This window comes from Salvelinus namaycush, chromosome 27, assembly GCF_016432855.1.
Source record: "Salvelinus namaycush isolate Seneca chromosome 27, SaNama_1.0, whole genome shotgun sequence".
Lineage (NCBI taxonomy): Eukaryota > Metazoa > Chordata > Actinopteri > Salmoniformes > Salmonidae > Salvelinus > Salvelinus namaycush.
In genome coordinates, this window is record NC_052333.1 from 31590215 (window position 1) to 31614989 (window position 24775).

Here is a 24775-nt window from a genome sequence, read left to right on the forward strand (position 1 = left end):
TGAAGAGAAGGAAGTATTGCACTTTATCTGTATGTCTTATAACTGTTGTCGAGAAATGGTGTCTCTTGCAGTTTTACATTTCACGAAGATGTTCCTTGTCTTAAATGTTTTCTCTCTCTTTATTTTGCATAAATCAGTAGAGCTCATTAAAGGGACATTATACTGCTCTTGACTTATGAAAGCTGAATAATTAACACTTACGATAACCAGGTTTCCATCCAACATTTATATGTGAGTAAAATGCATGTTGAATAACAAAATGTCATGACAGGCGTGAAACATATTTTTTGGAAACATATTTTTGGGGGGTAAACTTTCCAAATGTCAACAAAACAAAATACGCCAGACAAGGTGGGATCTTTCTTTGTCGGTAAAATGAATTATGCGAGAAATGTCGGTGGAAACGATTTTAACCATCATATCGAGTAAACTTTGAGTCACGCAATGACATGTTGTGTGGTCCTCCCACTACGACTCGTCGGGAAAGCATGCAGTCTATTAGGCTACAGATTAAATCATTTATGACAAACTTCACAGGCTGGTGAAAGTGCAAGTGTAACAGTACAACTTTAGTACGTCCCCTCGCCCCGACCCGGGCGCGAACCAGGGACCCTCTGCACACATCAACAACTGACACCCACGAAGCATCGTTACCCATCGCTCCACAAAGGCCACGGCCCTTGCAGAGCAAGGTGCAACCCTACTTCAGGTCTCAGAGCAAGTGACGTAACTGATTGAAACGCTAGTAGCGCGTACCCGCTAACTAGCTAGCCATTTCACATCCGTTACACAAGGTGATGAGCTTGATGCTCCTTTCCAATAAATATTGAGGGTCTTATTCTGGTGAACTGATAATCGATGCTTGGCTGCCGTTTGACAAATAAAAATAACGTTGCTCTTTTGTCCATAATAATGGTAGGCTATAGGTGCGCTCTAGCCAACAGCGAAGTGACAATACCAGTGTATGCGACCACGCTATATAACGCAAACTTTTTTTGTGAGAAAACTCAGTAGAGTTGAAAATGCGATGAAGACCCCTTTAATCTTCAATAAGTACATTTGATCGAAGCATGTCTGGTGGGAAAATGCACATATTTGTTTTTATGATGATTTTAGAATACTCACCTGAACATATGTCACCAATTGGATGGAAACCTAGCTACTGACACATTTCTTGGGAGAATCAAAGGTGTTAGTTGACAGCGAAAATATCACATTGCAGGTGCAAAAGTGTAATGTGCTGGTATGTTCAAACATCTCCCCAAGTGTGAAATTCAAGTTATTCAAAATAATATTAAATGAACGTAACAAGAACAACTGTTTACAGTTGTTTTTTGAATTTGTAAACATTACTTTTAAAGTATTTTTGCCAAAACGTTGATGATGTTGTGATCGACAGTCTCATTAGAGAGTATACTTTTAAAGATAGTAATAGGGATTCAGATCTATTACACAGAAAGAAAGTACCGTACAAAAAATCTAGAGTTTCTATTAAATAAATACATACACAATCCCATGACATTGTAATGTTTTTACAACTGCCTTTAATATACAGATACAGTGCATTCGGGAAGTATTCAGACACCATTACTTTTTACACATTTTGTTACGTTACAGCCTTATTCTAAAATGGATTACATTGTTTTTTCCCCCCTCATCAATCTATAAACAATACCCCATAATGACAAAGCAACGACAGTTTGTTAGATTTCTTTCTACATTTATTAAAACAAAAAAACTGAAATCACATTTACTAAGTATTCAGACTCTTTATTCAGTATTTTGTTGAAGCACCTTTGCAGCGATTACAGCCTTGAATCTTTTTGGGTATGACGCTACAAGCTTGGCACACCTGTATTTGGGGAGTTTCTCCCATTCTTCTCTGCAGATCCTCTCAAGCTCTGTCAGGTAGGATGGGGAGCGTCGCTAAACACAGCTATTTTCTCAAGAGATGTTCGATCAGGTTCAAGTCTGGGCTCTGGCTGGGCCACTCAAGGACATTCAGAACTCCTGCGTTGTCTTGGCTGTGTGCTTAGGGTCATTGTCCTGTTGGAAGGTGAACCTTCACCCCAGTCTGAGGTTCGGAGCGCTCTGGAGCAGGTTTTCATCAAGGATCTCTCTGTACTTTGCTTTGTTCATCTTTCCCTTGATCCTGACTAGTCTCCCAATCCCTGCAGCTGAAAAACATCCCCACAGCATGATGCTGCCACCACCATGCTTCACCATAGGGATGGTGCCAGGTTTCCTCCAGACGTGAAGCTTGGGATTGAGGCCAAAGAGTTCAATCTTGGTTTCATCAGACCAGAGAATCTTGTTGCTCATGGTGTGAGAGTCATTTAGGTACCTTTTGGCAAACTCCAAGCAGGCTGTCATGTGCCTTTTATTGAGGAGTGGCTTCCGTCTGGCCACTCTACCATAAAGGCCTGATTGGTGGAGTGCTGCAGAGATAGTTGTCCTTCTGGAAGGTTCTCTCATCTCCACAGAGGAACTCTGGAGCTCTGTCAGAGTGACCATTGGGTTCTTGGTCACCTCCCTGACCAAGGCCCTTCTCCTCCAATTGCTCTGTTTGGCCGGGCGGTGTGCTCTAGGACGAGTCTTGGTGGTTCCAAACTTCTTCCATTTAAGAATGATGGAGGCCACTGTGTTCTTGGGGACCTTCAATGCTGCAGACATTTTTTGGTACCCTTCCCCAGATCTGTGCCTCAACACAATCCTGTCTCGGAGCTCTACGGACAATTCCTTTGACCTCATGGCTTGGTTTTTGCTCTGACATGCACTGTCAACACTGGGACCTTATATAGACAGGTGTCTGCCTTTCCAAATCATGTCTAATCAAATGAATTTAAGACAGGTGTACTCCAAGTTGTAGAAACATCTCAAGGATGATCAATGGAAACAAGATGCTCCTTAGTTCAATTTCATGTATCATAGTAAAGGGTCTGAATACTTATGTAAATAAGATATTTTTTATTTTAATACATTTCCTAAAATTTATAAAAACCTGTTTCCGCGTTATGAGGTATTGTGTGTAGATTGATGAGTAAAACATGTTATTTAATACATTTTGGAATAAGGCTGTAACGTAACAAAATGTGGAAAAAGACAAGGAGTCTGAATACTTTCCGAATACACCATATATATAAATATATCAAAGAGACATTACCCTCTAAAATCTAAATATTTTCAGACCTCAAAGGTAATGTCACAATTAGTCTATGTCCCAGGTCATCATGTTTTGTAGATTCAGTTATTTTCCACAATTTAAAAGTAATGTAAAAGATGTAAATTCCAGATCTGCGGTGCTTATCTTTTCCATGAATTTGTGTAGCCTGATCTACATAACCAGTGGCGTGGGATGTGTGGACTCATACTGACATTAGACTACTTTTGAGGTCTTAAAAACATCTGACAATGTTGATTTTGGAGTCCAATGTCCCTTTAAATGTTAGACGCACCATCTGCTCCAAGTACGTGGGTGACTATATTATAGAAATGGCCGTAAATTACTAAAGCGGCACTGTCTAAAAACATCTCTGGCTGAAAGAACAGGCAATTTCATCGTAAACCTTATTGAAGAGGTAAAGTGCCACAATTTACTGCAGCATTTAGGCTACTAACCAGATACAGTGCCTTCTGAAAGTATTCACACCCCTTTACTTTTTCCACATTTTCTTGTGTTACAGTCTGAATTTACAATTAATTAGATTGCAATTTTTTGTCACTGGCCTAATGGCCCCATAATGTCAAAGTGGAATTATGTTTTTCAAAATTTTTACAGATTAATTAAAAATGAAAAGCTGAAATGTCTTCAGTCAATAAACTCTTTGTTATGGCAAGCCTAAATAAGTTCAGGAGTAAAAATGGACTTAACAAGGCACAACTCCAACACCATCATTAAATTAACAAGTCACAATAAGTTGCATGGATTCCCTCTGTTTGCAATAATAGTATTTAACATGATTTTTGAATGACTGACTCACTGCCTCACCTCTGTACCCCACGCATACAATTATCTGTAAGGTCCCTCAGCTAAGCAGTGAATTCAAACACAGATTCAATCACAAAGACCAGTGATGCCAATGCCTCGCAAAGAAGGCCACCTATTGGTAGATGGATAAAAAATGTAATAAAAAGCAGACATTGAATATCCCTTTGAGCATCGTGAAGTTATTAATTACACTTTGGATGGTGTATCAATACACCCAGGCACCATAAAGATACAGGCGTCCTTCCTAACTCAGTTGCCGGAGAGAAAGGAAACCATTCAGGGATTTCACCATGAGGCCAATGGTGACTTAAAAACCGTTACGGAGTTTAATGTCTGTGATAGGAGAAAACTGAGGATGGATCAACAACATTGTAGTTAATCCACAATACTAACCTAATTATCAGAGTGAAAAGATGGAAGTCTATACAGAATAAAAACATTCCGAAACATGCATCCTGTTTGCAACAAGGCCCTAAAGTAATACTTAAAAAATGTGGCAAAATGTTTATTTTTGTCCTGAATACAAACTATCATGTTTGGGGCAAATCAAATACAACATGTTATTGAGTACCACTCTTCATGTTTTCAAGCATAGTGGTGGCTGCATCATCTTATGGGTATGCTTGTCATCATTAAGGACTGGGTAGTTTTTCAGGATAAAACAAATCTGAATGGAGCTAAGCACAGGCAAAATCCAAGAGGAAAGCCTGGTTCAGTCTGCTTTTCACCAGACACTGGGATATGAATACACCTTTCAAAGTACTGACTCAGGGGTGTGAATACTATGTAAATTAGATATTTCTGTTTTAAATTTTAATACATTTGAAAACGTTTCTAAAGACATGTTTTCACTTTGTCGTTATGGGGTATTATGTGTAGATGGGTGAGAATTTGTATTTTATTTAATCCATTTTGAATTCAGGCTGTAACACAACTAAATGTGAAATATGTCAAGAGATAGGGATACTTTCTGAAGTCAACATATATAAGGTTGCATTGTAAAAAAACTATTCAGAATCATATGAGCTTTCAGTGTTGTAAATAATTAACCTACGAACATTTCACGTGTTCTGTGTAACCCAAATGTCACACGTTTATAAATACTGTAAGATGTTTTATCTACTTGATCTTTTTATAGTGAGAGTTCAATGGGTATTGGAAGGTGAATTGTTTCTGTGGTTTTTAATGAATATAATTGCGTATGTAAGACTTGATTTAACTATTAAATGTGAAGACAAGACATATCCCTCTCTTGTGCCTTTTTTCTGTCTTCGTCATTCATCTCTCCGTCATCTTAAACTCACATCTCAGCCACCATCTTGACCTCTTTCCAGCTCTATCTCCACTGTCTGCCACATGTTATCACCTTCCGCCACAAAATGTAGAGCTTGGCGAATACTGCTGAAGTGGATAAGCGACACAAACCTTGGATTCAAACTGTGATCCCCATCTCCAACATCGTCCAATTTAAACACCCCCCCCCCTCCCCCACCACCAACTCAGCCCGCCCTTCCCACAATTTTTTTTAAAAGTCATTCCGGTCTGGTCCTCGTGTAGGCCTATCATGTGTCTCTATAAATGCCACACACACTGTTACTCATGTCTCACCCCGCCTCTGGTGGCTCCTCCTTTGGGACGGGGTCCAGACGATTGGTGGTGGGGTCTATGCTGTGTTAACCTCTACCCCCGTTCTCCACCCTCCTGACCTGGCATTTAGACCTGAAACACGAACCAACCGTCTCTAGACACCTGACACTGGGCCCAAGCTGTATATATAACATGTTAATCATTTTCAGTGTGGGTAAGTGAAGTGAGAGTGTCTAATCGTTTCCAATGCCTTTGCTTGTAAGTGTGTGTAGCCTGTATATGCGCGTGTGTGTGTGTGTGTGTGTGTGTGTGTGTGTGTGTGTGTGTGTGTGTGTGTGTGTGTGTGTGTGCGCGTGCGTGTGTGTGTGTGTGTTTGTGTGTGTGTGTGTGTGTGTGTGTGTGTGTGTGTGTGTGTGTGTGTGTGTGTGTGTGTGTGTGTGTGTGTGTGTGTGTGTGTGTGTGTGTGTGTGTGTGTGAGAGTGTGAGAGTGTGAGAGTGATGGTGATCATGGGTGTTATGACCTTTTGTGTGTGTGTGTCAGCAAGAATCAAGACGTATTACGAAGAACTGAGCTCTCTTGATATGACCAAGATAAAGGAAGCCCCACCACCTCGTAACTTAACTTGTTATGAATGTCGCACTGACCCAGCAGGGATCACAGGTCTCCTGTCCATGTCACTGGTCCCTAATTCCTGTCAGGGTGATTTCTAGGGACCAGGGGCACATTACAAATGTTCACACTATCGTGCCAACCTGACCCGAGGTATTTTCTCTTCACATTTACCTTTATAGCACTGTTCCAGGAACTATGGTTCAGTACAGGAAAAAGTTTTGAAACAGGGAGACATTACCTGACTTTTTCCAATAAGAAACACTCAAATGTTTTCAAATGTTTTGCTACAGTGTACCCTACTGAACACAACCCAGGGCTCCCCAGAGAGAAAGGACTAATGAAACTCCCCAACTAAATCACACATTAACTGTGCACTCCATGCTGTTGAACAAATAGAGCATCCATCTCCCTCCCTAGCTCCCTTCATCCTCCAAAGTCATTGCTTTAATGAGATTAAAACAGTCACTTTCATTTCCATCCCAAGAGTGAAGAGATTCAGTGTTATTCAATTATTATTCAATTCATCAACTGTACTTTTAGTCATGTGTTAAGGAATTCTGCTGCTTTTCTGGGCCTGTGTCTTTCTTAGCCTCAGCGTTCATTTCTGTGACCTCTGACCCAATATCAACTGGACAATCAAGGTCACCTGTTAAGGTATTGAACAAACATTACACATGTTTTTTTGTCACCTCAAAAGTGGTTATCTGTTGAGATGAGTCAATGTCCCAGTCTGTTTTGTAGATGTCACACCCTGATCTGTTTCACCTGTCTTCGTGCTTGTCTCCACCCCCCTCCAGGTGTCGCCCATCTTCCCCATTACCCCCAGTGCATTTATACCTGTGTTCTCTGTTTGTCTGTTGCCAGTTCGTCTCGTCAAGCCTACCAGCGTGTTTTTTCTGTGTTCCTGTTTTTCCTAGTCTCTGTTTTCTAGCCCTCCCGGTTCTGACCTTTTCTGCCTGCCCTGACACTGAGCCCGCCTGCCTGACCATTCAGCCTGCCCTGACCTCGAGCTGCCTGCCTGCTTCCCTGTACCTTTCAGACTCTGACCTGGTTAATGAACTTCTGCCTTTCCTCGACCTGCCTATTGCCTGCCCTTTGTATTTTAATAAATGTCAGACTCGAACCATCTGCCTCCTGTGTCTGCATCTGGGCCTCGCCCTGTGTCGTTATAGTAGATCCAGCAATATGAATGGAAAAAATTTGCACCATTTAATTTCCAAACATTTTTACGTTCATTTGTATTATTACCATCTTGTTTAGATGTCAAATAACACACTCCACACAATACATTTTCATATATAACTTTATTGAATATATTTGTTTTATTTTGTATTTTTGAGGCTCAGAATGTTGTATTGCTTAAACATCACAAATGTCCTTAGTTTGATGAATGTGTATTAGAGTAGAAATATCATTTATTATGAAGAGATTGTTGTCTTCTTCAATCACAGGATCACAGGCTCTCAGCCCCCTAACCCCAAGGTAGGATCTTTAAAGCAGTGGTTCTCAACTGGTTTTTCCTCGGGACCCAAATTAAACCAGGTTGTCTCAGTCGTGACCCAGTATTTGCTTTGCAAAAGGAAAATATGTGAAAACGCAATCTGGAAAACTATTTTGAATTCCATATTGATTGTAATTGTAGCAATTATACGTCAAAGGAAATTTGTCAAAGTTACCCATATTCTTGATGAAGAATGTTAATAAACTCGATTGTTTGAGTCCACAAAATCAACCAAATTCACTAATTAGCGCTGCTAGCTCTATATTGAAAGTACTATGATTGAAGAAAAATTGTTCAGAGATGAAATGAGTTCATCACTTCTACCTGGTTTTTAGTCGTTTAAGTAAATGTTTTAATTATTTTATTTATACTCAGACACGAGAATAAAAACAACAGCAATGTGATAATATTCAAGAAGTTACAATGGGTATACCCATTCAAAACCTCCCGTGACCCAAATTTGGGTCGCGACCCACGAGTTGAGAATCACTACTTTAAAGAAAAACATTAAGAATACAGTATATACCATCACTAAAATAAAGCCTATAATCTAATACACTTGTCATGAAGAATAAAAAACACAGATTAGGCTATGTTGGTTATACTTGTATTAACAAACAAAAACAATAGCCTTAAAAATGTGATGATAACAATAATTATAACAATAATAAAAGTAACAATATTATTATTATTAATAATAATAATCCAATAAAATATATTTGAAATAAAATACAAATACAATATTACACTCATAATTTGCGCACATGCTTCCCGCATGACGCCATCAGATTTAATGTGATGGAGCTAGAAATCAATGAAAACTTTCAAGAAATACAAAAATACAAAAATCATAGTTCAAAATGTACAAATTTACCCTGCATTTACGATTACGAGAATAAAAACAACAGCAATGTGATAATATTCAAGAAGTTACCATCTTTACAGTCTTGCAACCTGGCTATGATAATCAAGCACAAACCAAAGTTTACAACTATAGACATATTGTGCATTTCAAAATGAATATATCCTCAATAATGTTGTTAATAATACATTTGATATTCTCGTCAGTGGAATAGATATATTCATAGTAGTCACACTGGCGTGGTTCTCCTGTTCAGCGTGTCCGAGTCAGTGTCCCTGTTCCGTTTGCCCCCCAGCCGGTCCAGGGTGCCCATGCCCCTCTCTCTCTCCATGGTGCCTGTGGACAGAGGTGGCTGCTGGGGGGTAGGACCGGAGGACGACAAGGTATTCAGGGGCGCAATGGCAGTGCCGCCGACCGCGGCATTCTGGCCCGCCGCAGAGAGGTTGGACTTGGAGAGAGAAGGCAGCGTGCCGCTCATCATCACCCCCACTTCCTCATTGGGGAAGTAGCTGTGCAGCTGGTAGAGGGAGGCCCGGTCCACCGTGCCGTAGAGGGGGGGCCCGCCGCCACCAAGACTCCCCATCTTGGAGTCCCGGGTCAGGGTATACATGGAGATATCGCCCCCTACTCCTCCACCAGCATGGTGCGGGTTGGGAAGGGTGGCCACAGAGAAAGGCGGGGCAGACGGCGGTAATGCAAAGCTCTTGGCGTCTGTGGGTGAGGTGTCACGGGGGGAGCGTGGCGGGTCGGTAGAGTGCGAGCTGGAGCGGGAGCGCCGGCGGAAGCGGTAGCTGGGCAGGCGGAGCATGGCGTTCGTGGTGCTCTTGAAGAGTTCGGTGCGAGAGCGGCAGCGCAGCTCCTTGTTCTTCTCGATGTAAATGTTGACGGCCAGGACGCCCACCATCTCAGCCAGGATGAAGGAGAGGCCTCCGAAGTAGAAGGACCAGCCGTACGAGTAATGCCACTTCTTGTCCTCGTCCTTCTTGGGCGAGATGTCGCTTAGCGCCGCAGAGATGTACACGATCACGCCGATGATGTTGCTCAGGCCTGGGGGACAGACAGAGGTGAGACGTGTAAAAAAAAAAGAGATATAGACTGGAATCTACACGGAACAAAATATAAACACAACATGTAGAGTCTTGGTTTCATGAGATGAAATAAAAGATCCCAGAAATGTTTCAAATGTACAAAAGCTTATTTCTCTCAAGTTTTGACCACAGATTTGTTTACATCCTTTTTTAGTGAGCATTTCTCCTTTGCCAAGATAATCCATCCACCTGACAGGTGTGGCATATCAAGAAGCTGTTTAAAGAGAATGATCATTGCACAGGTGCACCACTCTAAAATGTGCAGTTTTGCGAGTTTTGAGGTAGCGTGCAATTGGCATGCTGACTGCATGAATGTCCACCAGAGCTGTTGCCAGACAATTGAATGTTAATTTCTCTACCATAAGCCGCCTCCAACGTTGTTTTAGAGAATTTGTCAGTACGTCCAACCGGCCTCACAACCACAGACCACATGTAACCACACCAGCCCAGCCAGGACCACCACATCCGGCTTCTTCACCTGTGGGATCGTCTGAGAGTATTTCTGTTTCTAATAAAGCCCTTTTGTGGGAAAAAACTCATTCTGATTGGCTGGGCTTGGCTCTCCAGTGGGTGGGCTTGACTCCCAAGTGGGTGGGCCTATGCCCTCCCAGGCCCACCCAAATCTGCGCGCCTGCCCAGTCATGTGAAATCCATAGATTAGGACCTAATAAATGTAGTTCAATTGACTGATTTCCTTATATGAACTGGAACCTCAGTAAAATCTTTTAAATTGTTGCCTGCTGCGTTTACATTTTGGTTCAGTATAATATGCCTTTGATTTTCTCTGAGCTATTCCATAGGGGGGTGGGGGAATGGCTCTAAACGAACCATCTCAACTTGATTACTTCTCTTGTGTTATGTCTCATTGACCTGAGTCTCCACTCAAGGGATGATTTACTGTATGTGGCGGCAGGTAGCCTAGTGGTTAGAGCGTTGGGCATAACCGAAAGGTTGCTGGATCGAATCCTCGAGCTGACAAGGTAAAAATCTGTCGTTCTACCCCTAAACAAGACAGTTAACCCACTGTTCCCCGGTAAGCCGTCATTGTAAATAAGAATTTGTTCTTAACTGACTTGCCTAGTTAAAATTATAAAAAATTGCATGTGGGAAATCTAAGCTGCAACCAACATCATTAACATGAAACGAGTTATGGGGAGGGAAACACAACACAAAAGTGAATATCATGGATGGATGATATTAGCCTTAACAATAACACTTTTCCGAGTTCAGAGACCCTTGAGAACATTCCATCTTAACAAGAGGAAAAGGAGTATGAGACACCATTGAGCAGGATTTGAACTCCAGGACTAGGCTTCATCTGTGTCCAGGAAACCAGCCCCATGTGTACTGAGTAATAGAGAAACCGTCAAGAACAAGACGCCAGCGCCTTACCAGCAGCCACAAACAGGATGCCTCCTCCTAGGATGATGTTCCTCTTGCTCTTGTAGAAGCTGCTGGATGCAACACACATGGCTCCCATCAGGAGGAGTATAGCACTCAGGATGGGGAAGATACTGGAGGCTCGGACCACACCTGCAGACGGAGGGTGGTGAAATGTTCCTTAGTCGCTGATCTAAGGTCAGTTTCTTGTTGAAAGTGGTTAATGGTTATAGTTGTGATTTGGGGAGGGTAATTTGAGCCTAGATCTATGCCTATGGGTATCTTCTACCTGGAACTTTGCTTAGATAGGACTTCCTATCCTCTGATAATATTGGAAGCGACTGCAACCTTACTGTGTCATAACCTGCTGAGCTGAGCAAATATATACTAAAGATGAATGATTAAAGATAAAGTTGTGAAGGTGACTTGCAGGGGTAGAAACCTAAATTATTTTCCTCTCGTTTCGTTCTGAACAGAACCATTATTTGTGTAGTTACGTTCCAATGTTCCGACCAGCAAAATAAAATTCTGAACCGGTTTGAACTCCCCAAAAAGTACCGGTTTATATTATTCCTTTCTGTTCCATTTTAAACCTCTAAAATAGTCCAAAAAAATATTACATTTATCTGTAGATTAAATTACTTCACCAATCAGTGCGGATAGAGCAGCTAAACGAGCAGGTAAGCGATATAATCTGTATAGGAAAGTCACAAAGAGCTAATTATATTTTGCCGTAACAGCATGGTTTAATCATAATGAAAGACAAACACAGACACACTGTGCTGCCAGTCACAGTGTAAGGCGCCAGATGCAACTGAAATGTTACAGGTGAGAACAAAGCAAGAGAGGATGGAGGAAGGCTTGCCTTGAAGCGCTGGGCATCTTGTTATGATGCGTTATCTGAATTACGCCAACAGAATTACACCTACGGAGGAGGAGCAGCTCTATGGAGGAACTTGAATGTCTTTGAACTTCTGAGTTGGTTTAATGTTGGACCAGAGCAAACGTACCTAGCTAACAAGCTTGTGCGTGCCGAGCAGCACTAGAATTAAAAACACGTCTTACCTTTCTGTACTTAATAAATCCAATGTGGTAACTACAGTATATCTCCCCAATTTCGGAATCATGCTTGTAACATCATCAGGTGGCTACAGTAACCTATGCAGGTAGCCTACACACACACGCACACCCACTGGTAAAGATTTCCAGCTGCCAGGGAGACGCTGGAATACGTTTCTGAGTGACATAGGGGCTTTGTTGTGGACTGGAGAAAAAAAATGTCCAGAATGTAAAAGAATGTTATTAACCGGTTCCCATGCTTTTAAAATAACGGTTCCGTTCTGGAACAGTATAGATCACGGGTTCCGTTACTCAAATCATTTTGTTATTTTCCAGTTTTTGATTCTGTTCCCTGAACTGGTTCCAACCCTTGCTTTTCCGGCTGCGTATGTGACATTGTCACCATCTGGGGTAGAGTAATATGCCACACTAAGCTTTTCTTTTGTAACACCTTTCATAAATGACTAAATGTATCCTACATTCATATTCCAACCGATGTTCTGGTTTGATTGGAATATCCTATTCCTTTGTTATAATTCCCTCCGGCAAATGAGAGATACTGACTGAGTTAGCTAACTCATAACCTTGTACCTCGGCATTCACTAATACTGTTTCCCAGCATTTCTTTTCAATTCGACATCACATCTTTCTGGTGACATCCTCCCACTGCCCACGTCCCCTCACTCACGCAGGAGATACTCTGCTGCATCCCATGTCCCCTCACTCACGCAGGAGATACTCTACTGCATCCCACGTCCCCTTACTCACGCAGGAGATACTCAGCTGCATCCCATGTCCCCTTACTCACGCAGGAGATACTCTGCTGCATCCCATGTCCCCTCACTCACGCAGGAGATACTCTACTGCATCCCACGTCCCCTTACTCACGCAGGAGATACTCAGCTGCATCCCATGTCCCCTCACTCACGCAGGAGATACTCTGCTGCATCCCACTTCCCCTTACTCACGCAGGAGATACTCTGCTGGATCCCACATCCCCTTACTCACGCAGGAGATCCTCTGCTGCATCCCTCACTCACGCAGGAGATCCTCTGCTGCATCCCACTTCCCCTTACTCACACAGGAGATACTCTGCTGCATCCCACGTCCCCTTACTCACGCAGGAGATACTCTGCTGCATCCCACTTCCCCTTACTCACGCAGGAGATACTCTGCTGGATCCCACGTCCCCTTACTCACGCAGGAGATACTCTGCTGCATCCCACGTCCCCTTACTCACGCAGGAGATACTCTGCTGGATCCCACGTCCCCTTACTCACGCAGGAGATACTCTGCTGGATCCCACGTCCCCTTACTCACGCAGGAGACACTCTGCTGCATCCCACGTCCCCTTACTCACGCAGGAGATACTCTGCTGCATCCCACGTCCCCTTACTCACGCAAGAGATACTCTACTGGATCCCACGTCCCCTTACTCACGCAGGAGATACTCTGCTGGATCCCACGTCCCCTTACTCACGCAGGAGATAATCTACTGGATCCCACGTCCCCTTACTCACGCAGGAGATACTCTGCTGCATCCCACTTCCTCTTACTCACGCAGGAGATACTCTGCTGCATCCCACGTCCCCTTACTCACGCAGGAGACACTCTGCTGCATCCCACTTCCCCTTACTGACGCAGGAGATACTCTGCTGCATCCCACGTCCCCTTACTCACGCAGGAGATACTCTGCTGGATCCCACGTCCCCTTACTCACGCAGGAGATACTCTGCTGGATCCCACGTCCCCTTACTCACGCAGGAGATAATCTACTGGATCCCACGTCCCCTTACTCACGCAGGAGATACTCTGCTGCATCCCACTTCCTCTTACTCACGCAGGAGATACTCTGCTGCATCCCACGTCCCCTTACTCAGGCAGGAGATACTCTGCTGGATCCCACGTCCCCTTACTCACGCAGGAGATACTCTGCTGGATCCCATGTCCCCTTACTCAAACAGGAGATACTCTGCTGGATCCCACGTCCCCTTACTCACGCAGGAGATACTCTGCTGGATCCCACGTCCCCTCACTCACGCAGGAGATACTCTGCTGCATCCCACGTCTCCTTACTCACGCAGGAGATACTCTGCTGGATCCCACGTCCCCTTACTCACGCAGGAGATACTCTGCTGGATCCCATGTCCCCTTACTCACGCAGGAGATACTCTGCTGGATCCCACGTCCCCTTACTCACGCAGGAGATACTCTGCTGGATCCCACGTCCCCTTACTCACGCAGGAGATACTCTGCTGGATCCCACGTCCCCTTACTCACGCAGGAGATACTCTGCTGGATCCCACGTCCCCTTACTCACGCAGGAGATACTCTGCTGCATCCCACGTCCCCTTACTCACGCAGGAGATACTCTGCTGCATCCCACGTCCCCTTACTCATGCAGGAGATACTCTGCTGCATCCCACGTCCCCTTACTCACGCAGGAGATACTCTGCTGCATCCCACGTCCCCATACTCACGCAGGAGATACTCTGCTGGATCCCACGTCCCCTTACTCACGCAGGAGATACTCTGCTGGATCCCACGTCCCCTTACTCACGCAGGAGATACTCTGCTGGATCCCACGTCCCCTTACTCACGCAGGAGACACTCTGCTGCATCCCACGTCCCCTTACTCACGCAGGAGACACTCTGCTGCATCCCACGTCCCCTTACTCACGCAGGAGATACTCTGCTGGATCCCACGTCCCCTTACTCACGCAGGAGATACTCTGCTGGATCCCACGTCCCCTTACTCACGCAGGAGATACTCTGCTGGATCCCACGTCCCCTTACTCATGCAGGAGATACTCTGCTGCATCCCACGTCCCCTTACTCACGCAGGAGATACTCTGCTGCATCCCACATCCCCTTACTCACGCAGGAGATACTCTGCTGCATCCCACGTCCCCTTACTCACGCAGGAGATACTCTGCTGCATCCCACGTCCCCTTACTCACGCAGGAGATACTCTGCTGGATCCCACGTCCCCTTACTCACGCAGGAGATACTCTGCTGGATCCCACGTCCCCTTACTCACGCAGGAGATACTCTGCTGGAGCCCACTTCCCCTTACTCACGCAGGAGATACTCTGCTGGATCCCACTTCCCCTTACTCACGCAGGAGATACTCTGCTGGATCCCACTTCCCCTTACTCACGCAGGAGATACTCTGCTGGATCCCACTTCCCCTTACTCACGCAGGAGATACTCTGCTGCATCCCACGTCCCCTTACTCACGCAGGAGATACTCTGCTATGATCCCACGTCCCCTTACTCACGCAGGAGATACTCTGCTGCATCCCACGTCCCCTTACTCACGCAGGAGATACTCTGCTGGATCCCACGTCCCCTTACTCACGCAGGAGATACTCTGCTGTATCCTACGTCCCCTCACTCACGCAGGAGATACTCTGCTGCATCCCACGTCCCCTTACTCACGGAGGAGATACTCTGCTGCATCCCACGTCCCCTCACTCACGCAGGAGATACTCTGCTGCATCCCACGTCCCCTCACTCACGCAGGAGATACTCTGCTGGATCCCACGTCCCCTTACTCACGCAGGAGATACTCTGCTGGATCCCACGTCCCCTTACTCACGCAGGAGATACTCTGCTGGATCCCACGTCCCCTTACTCACGCAGGAGATACTCTACTGCATCCCACGTCCCCTTACTCACGCAGGAGATACTCTGCTGGATCCCACGTCCCCTTACTCACGCAGGAGATACTCTGCTGCATCCCACTTCCCCTTACTCATGCAGGAGATACTCTGCTGGATCCCACGTCCCCTTACTCACGCAGGAGATACTCTGCTGGATCCCACTTCCCCTTACTCACGCAGGAGATACTCTGCTGCATCCCACGTCCCCTTACTCACGCAGGAGATACTCTGCTGCATCCCACGTCCCCTTACTCACGCAGGAGATACTCTGCTGCATCCCACGTCCCCTTACTCATGCAGGAGATACTCTGCTGCATCCCACGTCCCCTTACTCACGCAGGAGATACTCTGCTGCATCCCACGTCCCCATACTCACGCAGGAGATACTCTGCTGGATCCCACGTCCCCTTACTCACGCAGGAGATACTCTGCTGGATCCCACGTCCCCTTACTCACGCAGGAGATACTCTGCTGGATCCCACGTCCCCTTACTCACGCAGGAGACACTCTGCTGCATCCCACGTCCCCTTACTCACGCAGGAGACACTCTGCTGCATCCCACGTCCCCTTACTCACGCAGGAGATACTCTGCTGGATCCCACGTCCCCTTACTCACGCAGGAGATACTCTGCTGGATCCCACGTCCCCTTACTCACGCAGGAGATACTCTGCTGGATCCCACGTCCCCTTACTCACGCAGGAGATACTCTGCTGCATCCCACGTCCCCTTACTCACGCAGGAGATACTCTGCTGCATCCCACATCCCCTTACTCACGCAGGAGATACTCTGCTGCATCCCACGTCCCCTTACTCACGCAGGAGATACTCTGCTGCATCCCACGTCCCCTTACTCACGCAGGAGATACTCTGCTGGATCCCACGTCCCCTTACTCACGCAGGAGATACTCTGCTGGATCCCACGTCCCCTTACTCACGCAGGAGATACTCTGCTGGAGCCCACTTCCCCTTACTCACGCAGGAGATACTCTGCTGGATCCCACTTCCCCTTACTCACGCAGGAGATACTCTGCTGGATCCCACTTCCCCTTACTCACGCAGGAGATACTCTGCTGGATCCCACTTCCCCTTACTCACGCAGGAGATACTCTGCTGCATCCCACGTCCCCTTACTCACGCAGGAGATACTCTGCTATGATCCCACGTCCCCTTACTCACGCAGGAGATACTCTGCTGCATCCCACGTCCCCTTACTCACGCAGGAGATACTCTGCTGGATCCCACGTCCCCTTACTCACGCAGGAGATACTCTGCTGTATCCTACGTCCCCTCACTCACGCAGGAGATACTCTGCTGCATCCCACGTCCCCTTACTCACGGAGGAGATACTCTGCTGCATCCCACGTCCCCTCACTCACGCAGGAGATACTCTGCTGCATCCCACGTCCCCTCACTCACGCAGGAGATACTCTGCTGGATCCCACGTCCCCTTACTCACGCAGGAGATACTCTGCTGGATCCCACGTCCCCTTACTCACGCAGGAGATACTCTGCTGGATCCCACGTCCCCTTACTCACGCAGGAGATACTCTACTGCATCCCACGTCCCCTTACTCACGCAGGAGATACTCTGCTGGATCCCACGTCCCCTTACTCACGCAGGAGATACTCTGCTGCATCCCACTTCCCCTTACTCATGCAGGAGATACTCTGCTGGATCCCACGTCCCCTTACTCACGCAGGAGATACTCTGCTGGATCCCACTTCCCCTTACTCACGCAGGAGATACTCTGCTGCATCCCACGTCCCCTTACTCACGCAGGAGATACTCTGCTGGATCCCACTTCCCCTTACTCACGCAAGAGATACTCTGCTGCATCCTGATCATAGTCTGCATCGTCCGGGAAATGATTGATCTGAGAACACACTCCTCTCTTCAGCCCTGAGAGAGAGAGAGAGAGAGAGAGAGAGAGAGAGAGAGAGAGAGAGAGAGAGAGAGAGAGAGAGAGAGAGAGAGAGAGAGAGAGAGAGATCCAAAATAAGCTTTGGCAATATGTACATTGTTATGTCATGCCAATAAAGCGAATTGAATTGAATTGAAATTGAGAGAAATGGACAGAGAGAGAGAGAGAGAGAGAGAGAGAGAGAGAGAGAGAGATGGACAGAGAGAGAGAGAGAGATGGACAGAGAGAGAGAGAGAGAGAGAGGGATAGATGGACAGAGAGAGAGAGAGGGATAGATGGACAGAGAGAGAGAGGGGGATAGCTGGACAGAGAGAGAGAGAGAGGGATAGATGGACAGAGAGAGAGAGAGGGATAGATGGACAGAGAGAGAGAGGGATAGATGGACAGAGAGAGAGAGGGATAGATGGACAGAGAGAGAGAGAGGGATAGATGGACAGAGAGAGAGAGAGGAATAGATGGACAGAGAGAGAGAGATGGACAGCGATGGACAGAGAGAGAAAACAGAGATGGACAGAGAGAGAAAACAGAAATATGGGAGCGAGATGGGTATTAGAGACAGAAACAGGACAGGACAGATATCTGGGGCTTGGTGTATGGACATATTAAGTATTCATTTGAATCCCTTTTCAAGTCAATTATGACAGTCAAATGAACCACAAACAACCCTTTGTACTCTGAAGAAAACAACAGACTTCATCAATAATTAAGAAGCTGTAATCAGTATGTTGAGCATCTGCCACAAATATTATATAAAATGGCTGTTGTCCTCTTTTGCGGTCTATCACTTACTGTAGGTAGCAAATGGAGAACCACTCCATCAGACTATCACTAATGACTCATCACTCTGACTCGTTACAGGAAACTAGGCGTATGCCCGCGTCACTATTTCACAGGAGAGACATTTTTTTTAGTTATCAAAATGCATTTTTGGGCGGAAATGCCTTCTGGAACATGTGAACTTTCATGTGCCTTAATATCAAACATGTATGCCATCTGTAAATATGAATAAAATTGTTAAATTTCGAGCCTAGTTGGTTTAGCCACAGACAAAGTTAGCAACCTTCCCGCTGGCCATGATTGGCTGAGATAATGAATGGCTTGACACGCCGAGAGATGAGTTTGGATTGGTCTGCCATGTAGCAAGCTTCTATCTATTTAAGCTGGTCAGTATTTGTAGGTAATTCTGTCTAACGTAGTTTAAATATATGTATATTGCGTAGTAGAACTGCATAAGTGTTGCTCGCCACTTTCTGGAGGACCGAGTTTTGAAATCAGTGGAATGCATGGTGGAATTAGAGTATGATACAGTAGCCAAGGAAATGGAGAAAACACCTATCTCCGGATTACATTTTCAAACTAAGGGCAACCATGGCATCCGTGACAGAGAGGGAGAAGCGTCCATCCATGTATATGGGTAAGATAGTTTAGCTAGCTAACGTTAGCTGGCTGGCTCACTAGCTAACATTACATGTATGCAACGTGTATCTGTGTAATAATATTATTTGTATCTCAGAGCCATTTGCTTTGCTAGTTATAGCATAATGTTAGCTAGCTAGCTAACATTGAACCTGGTTGGTTAGCTACCTGCAGATTCATGCAGGGTAGTAACATCATGAGTTGGGATTATGGTTCATTGTTTAGCTAGCTAGCTACATGTCTTAACAAAAGACTCCACTTGTCACGACTTCCACCGAAGGTGGCTCCTCTTCCTGTTCAGGCGGCGCTCGGCGGTCGTCGTCACCGGTCTACTAGCTGCCACCGATTCCCTTTTCCTTTTCTGTTGGTTATGTCTGTATTGGTTTCACCTGTTTCTCGTTTGGGGTTTTGTTCAGGGCTATTTAAGCCTTCTAGGCCCGCCTGCTTTGTGCGGGCTTGTTTTCTGTTCTGTGTGTGGATGGTTGTGTTTGTTTTTGGACTGTTTGGTGTCCTGTTTTGGGGAGGTCATTATTTTCGCCTGTTGTTGTTGGCGTGACCTTATTCCTACCGGAATAAATACGGCAAACCCAAAGAACCCTCTGCTCTCTGCGCCTGACTCCGCACCCACCACTCCTAGCTACGTGACACCACTATGCAAGTAACCATTTCAATTGAATGTTAACGATGTCACTGCGACAACTGTTGATATACGTAGCTGGTAAATTCGCTCTGGCTATCTACTCCAATTTCAGAGCACTCTCGTCTGAGTTACCAAGGCTCTGGATAACATAAAAACAGCCTAACCAGCTCTGCTAGGGCGAGTAAAATAGTCAGAGTGAGCTGTTCTCTCATTCGTGTCTGGAAGTAGCTAGCAAGCTAGCCAACGTTAGCCAGTTAGCTTGGGTGCCCGACTGCTGTTGTTGGACAGAACGCTCGGATCAACCCTTAAAGAGATGGGTGGGGCTAAAGCTTGAGAGGGTGTGAATGATGCTGAATAGGTGTAAACAAAGAAGAGCTCTTCAATAGGTGCACCAAAACAGTCAAAGGCCATTTTCTCAAAAGTGAGGTTACAAGTTTATCAACTTTCAAAGCAGAATTACATTCCCATTGTTCCTCAACTGTAGTGTATGATAAACCATTTTCTAGCTCAGAGACCTGTATCCAATGTAAAAATAAAAAAGAACACAATTTCAAATTTGCTACATAAGACTGAACCGAACCAGTCGGTCACAATTGTCCTCTTTGGCATTCGCTGGTCTCACGTAGCCAAACCTTCAAAATCAAGTCATTGTCACGCATGGTTCTCGACAAGACTAGTTTCTCGCAGATGACAATAGGGGAAAAATGCTAATGTTTGATCATGTTAGATAAGCAGCTCTTGAAATGTGCCTTTTTTTCTCCTGACTGTCTGCCACTGCCCACTGGATGTCCTCTAAATGCACTCCAGGTTGCACTGTGTCGAACCGTGTCTTTCATGGTTGAGCTGCTCATCAGCTGCACAACACACACACTCTTGTACACACACCTGCACACGCACGTATGTGCACATAAATGCGCGTGCACACACAAATGGGGAAATATGTAAACACACTGAGCCAAACACAGTGATCCACCCACACACCCACACCTACCCACACCCACCCACACACACACACACACCCACACCCACACACACACTGAGGCATTCATCTGACCCCACCAAACCCTGGAAAGACACTGATCCCCCCATCACCTCTCCCCCTCCCCACACACATCTAGACCTCCCCTTACCCTCCAGACAGCAGATCCTCCAAAGGCCAGAGTGGGTGAGGGCACCAGGGTCTTTCTTGTCCTTGTTGTTGGGGTCATCCTGGGAGGAGTTGGCCGTGCTGTTGCAGATGAAGGCCCGTGCGTACAGCCAGTAGTCCGTCCCAATGGCCACCGCCATCAGGGAAAAGGCTGCAAACGCCCCCAAAGTGGTGAGGACAACCTGGATCCCCTTCTCCCACCACACCATGACTGGGCCGGAGAGAGGGAGGAGAGAGAGGGATTGAGAAAGAGAAGAACTGGTGAAATGGAAAAGACGCCTGAAAAGCTACAAATCAAGAGTATCCTCTTGAACGGTGTGGGTTTGTCTGTGTTTCAAAGGAAACAAACCGATATACCGCAATTGACCCGTTATTGACCTGGATGTCCAAAACCTGGTGTGTCGATTTCAATTCAATAAGACTTCATTAATCCCAGAGGGACAATTACAAAAGCATTGTCAGTGCTTTGTCTCTCTGATGACTTGTAATTGTTTTAATACAAAAGCCCTTTGAGAAGGGCAAAAACCGAAAACTTCAGTATAACTGTCTAGTCTAGTTACAGAATAATTACTTGGGTAAATCATATTGTTTCCTTTTGAATCCAGGCATCTGTTAAGCGTGTCTTTGGTTAAGTGTTAACGTTAAGTGTGTGTGTGCGCGCGTGTGTGTGTGTTTGGTGAAGTGTGTTTCCAGTGAAATGTGTGTTACCTTGGGGCATGCCTCTGCCTTTTGCCTCCATGTCTGCAGCTTGCTGTTCCTCGTCAGTGAAGAGTGCGCATTCAGAGTCCCCTCTGTCCAAGCCGCATCCATAGACCGCTCTTCCTCTCTCGTTTCCTCTCTTCTCTTCTCGTTCCCCTGTCTCTCTCTCTCTCTGCTCCCGTGTTCCTCCCCTTCTCACTACCTCCGTCTCTATGTGAACGTGGATCCACAACTCGAGGTTCCGTCCCTCTTCTCAGTAAGTGGCCGTGGCATGGGTCTCAGCGTTGCTCCTGTGGGGTGAAGAATAAGAAGAAAAAAGAAAAGGATTTAATAAATTCATGTGATGTGAGAGGGAAGCCAAGTAAAATGGTCTTTCTTAACCTTACAAAAAGATGAATCATTAATACAACTTGGTTTGTACATTATGCGATGGACCAACCCGAAAGGAAAGCGGCTGATCCGTTTCCACATTTCACCTAGAGAGAGACAGAGGGATATATAAAGCAAGAGGGAACAGGAAAGAAGCGAGAGAGTGTGCTCTATTCCATTGCCATGGCAACAGTAAATTCCAAAGTCTAGGATGGAACAGAACACGGCGAGTGAGAAGCGAGTGGGGGGTGAGGGGCAGCTGGAACAGCTGAGGGGATTTTGCCGCGATTAAACCGAATATAAATACTGATGCTGAAGACCTCAATATAATATATATTTTTTAAAAGAGTGAGTCATTTCAAAGCCATGATAAAACACGTAGAATCCTAGTGTACTGTTCAATTAAGGAAGTAATCAAGCGCATTCAGATGATGACAAGCACTTCAGTATCATTATGTAGTTGAGCTAACATATGCTGTGTGTGAGCATCTTCGGTACACATCATGGGCATTAATATGGAGTTGTTCCCCCCTTTGCTGCTATAACAGCCTCCACTCTTCTGGGAAGGCTTTCCACTAGATGTTTGAACATTACTGCGGGGACTTGATCCCATTCAGCAACAAGAGCATTAGTGAGGTCGGGCACTGATATTGGGTGATTAGGCCTGGTTCGGCGTTCCAATTGATCCCAAATATGGTTTCAATGGGGTTGAGGTCAAGGCTCTGTGCAGGCCAGTTACAATTGACCGGGGCACCTCTAGCAGGGCAGAAACTTGACAAACGTATTTGTTGGAAAGTCACTGAGCTTTTCAGTATGGGCCATTCTACTGCCAATGTTCGTCTATGGAGATTGCATGGCTGTGTGCTCAATTTTATACACCTGTCAGCAATGGTGTGGCTGAAATAGCCGTATCCATTAATTTGAAGAGGTGTCCACATACTTTTCGTTCATCATAAGATGCAAACGTACATACAGAATGATTCATGAGCAGCAAATACAGTTATTTTTACAGTAATTACCTAAAATGCTACTTTTTTCTATATTAAATTATGTGATGGATGCATCATTAATCAAATGATTCAGTGTACTGCAGTAGGAACCTTGTAATGATAAAATCACAGCCCAAAAGTTAGGTGATAGTCATCAAACAGTGGTTTATGACTCACGATTTCTACCCGTTTCAAGAAGAAAAGTTAGTTCAATCCATAACTGAACCTACTGAAACGGGTTTAAATTACACACAAAGATGATTTTCCTCCATATCAAAACCATTAGAAGGTTTTTGTTTCTATAGTTGTTTGGGTACGTACTGTTCAGAAAGCAAGTAACCTAGATGGACAGATATGGAGGAGTTTTGCCATCGGCAACACATCAACACAGAATTATGATAAAGGAAGAGATCGAGTTCACGGACAAACCAGAACCACATACTGAAATGCATGAATGTACAGCTTTGGGGTACATTCATGGCATTAAATGATGGGTGATTGGGGAGATTCTGTAAGACTATAACAATGCAGAGTGAACAGAAAGTATGGGTTAAACAACAAGAGGATAACCTCGATATTAGTTGCACTTCTCCACATTGTGCACACAGAGACACACATACACGCAGAAGCACACACAGAGATACACACTTTCCTTATCTTTGGTCTGAATCCTGAAATGTCCCCTGATTTGCACACTGTATGTAAAGTGTATTGTCAGTAAAGAAGAACTGTGCGGCAAAAGTTGAGGAGAGGCAAGTAGCTCGGGAATACTTACTGTGTGTATGCGCGTGTGTGCATGAGTGCGTATTTGCGTGTGTGCATGAAATCATAAAGCAGAACTATTGCATTGATAAGGCTATCGCTATCTGCAAAAGTTAATGCACAACACCCTGGTTAAGCAAACTACCTTCATGGTCATTAACCAATTGCTGCTGAAGGGCTAAGAAAATGTGTTGTATACTGAAGCATCATAGAAAGCAGAAGCAAAACCATTGAATTTATTAACTGATGAATGTACATGGACAAAGACAACCTACAAGTGGAGGTCTGTCTAAATGTACCGCTTCCTCTGTCTTCTAGGCTGAGATCAATTCCATCTATTTATTATCATCTACAACTTGTGAGACCAGCAGCGAGAGAGAGAGAGAGAGATGCCAGGTTAAGAAACCTGACAAAATCTGATTTAAAAAAATCTGATTTAAAATAAGATGTTGAGTTATTAACAGCATAGCTGGCATTGTACCGAGTAGCCTACATTTCTGTGTAAACATGAAATAAATAACTAATTTCAATGCAATATTGTTTTTTTTAAAACATGTAGGATAATTACAGTATGTGCATTTCGATATGTAGGCTAATATTGCGAAAATGAATACTAGGCTAATTATGTACCTGGACCTGCTCTGCAGACTTAAAACGCACATCCCTCTTTTCATCATGCAAATATAAAATAACTTTCGGGAAGCATATCATATACATATTGCATACAATCTTTATTCTGCTTAATGTCTTACCTGTAATTCTTGAACTTCTGCAGTGGTTACGGTGGACGGACTCTGTATGCGAGGCATGTGCAAGACGTGAGAATGAATGGTAAATATTGCTAGGATGAACGTCGAGGGATGTGGTGGGAGTTGGAGGGGGGTGTGAGGGGGGGGGGGGGGGGGGGGGGCAGTGAGAGAAAAGGGTGTTTTTGAATAAAAGGTCAAATCAGACGTTTAATTCCTTAATTATGTCATCCATTATAATAAACATTATTGCATAAATGAATAGGCTATGATTTTTAAAATTATTATTGGATAATTTATCAAGGTTTATTAGGGAGGGGTTATAGCCTATGAATGTAATC

General features: G+C 45.0%; 1 protein-coding gene across 1 annotated transcript; it reads right to left on the reverse strand.

Moving 5' to 3' along the window:
- Positions 1–8780: 8780 nt before the first annotated feature.
- Positions 8781–21078, reverse strand: LOC120022068 (voltage-dependent calcium channel gamma-4 subunit-like). The gene is made up of 4 exons (XM_038965871.1): positions 20853–21078; positions 17561–17644; positions 11032–11172; positions 8781–9598 (listed from the first exon to the last, which is right to left on the reverse strand). Exons 1-4 carry the CDS (start codon positions 21076–21078, stop codon positions 8781–8783), a joined length of 1269 nt encoding a protein of 422 aa, XP_038821799.1.
- Between the last annotated feature and the right edge of the window lie 3697 nt (positions 21079–24775).

What these genes read in the sequence shown, in the direction of transcription:
- LOC120022068 (XM_038965871.1), bottom strand. Translation starts at nt 21,078, where the DNA reads ATGGTGTGGTGGGAGAAGGGGATCCAGGTTGTCCTCACCACTTTGGGG. An exon ending in GAGGATCTGCTGTCTGGAGG is followed by an intron (nt 17,645 to 20,852) that starts GTAAGGGGAGGT and finishes TCTCTCTCTCAG; the next exon opens with GGCTGAAGAGAGGAGTGTGT. An exon ending in TGCAGCAGAGTATCTCTTGC is followed by an intron (nt 11,173 to 17,560) that starts GTGAGTAAGGGG and finishes CTCCGTCTGCAG; the next exon opens with GTGTGGTCCGAGCCTCCAGT.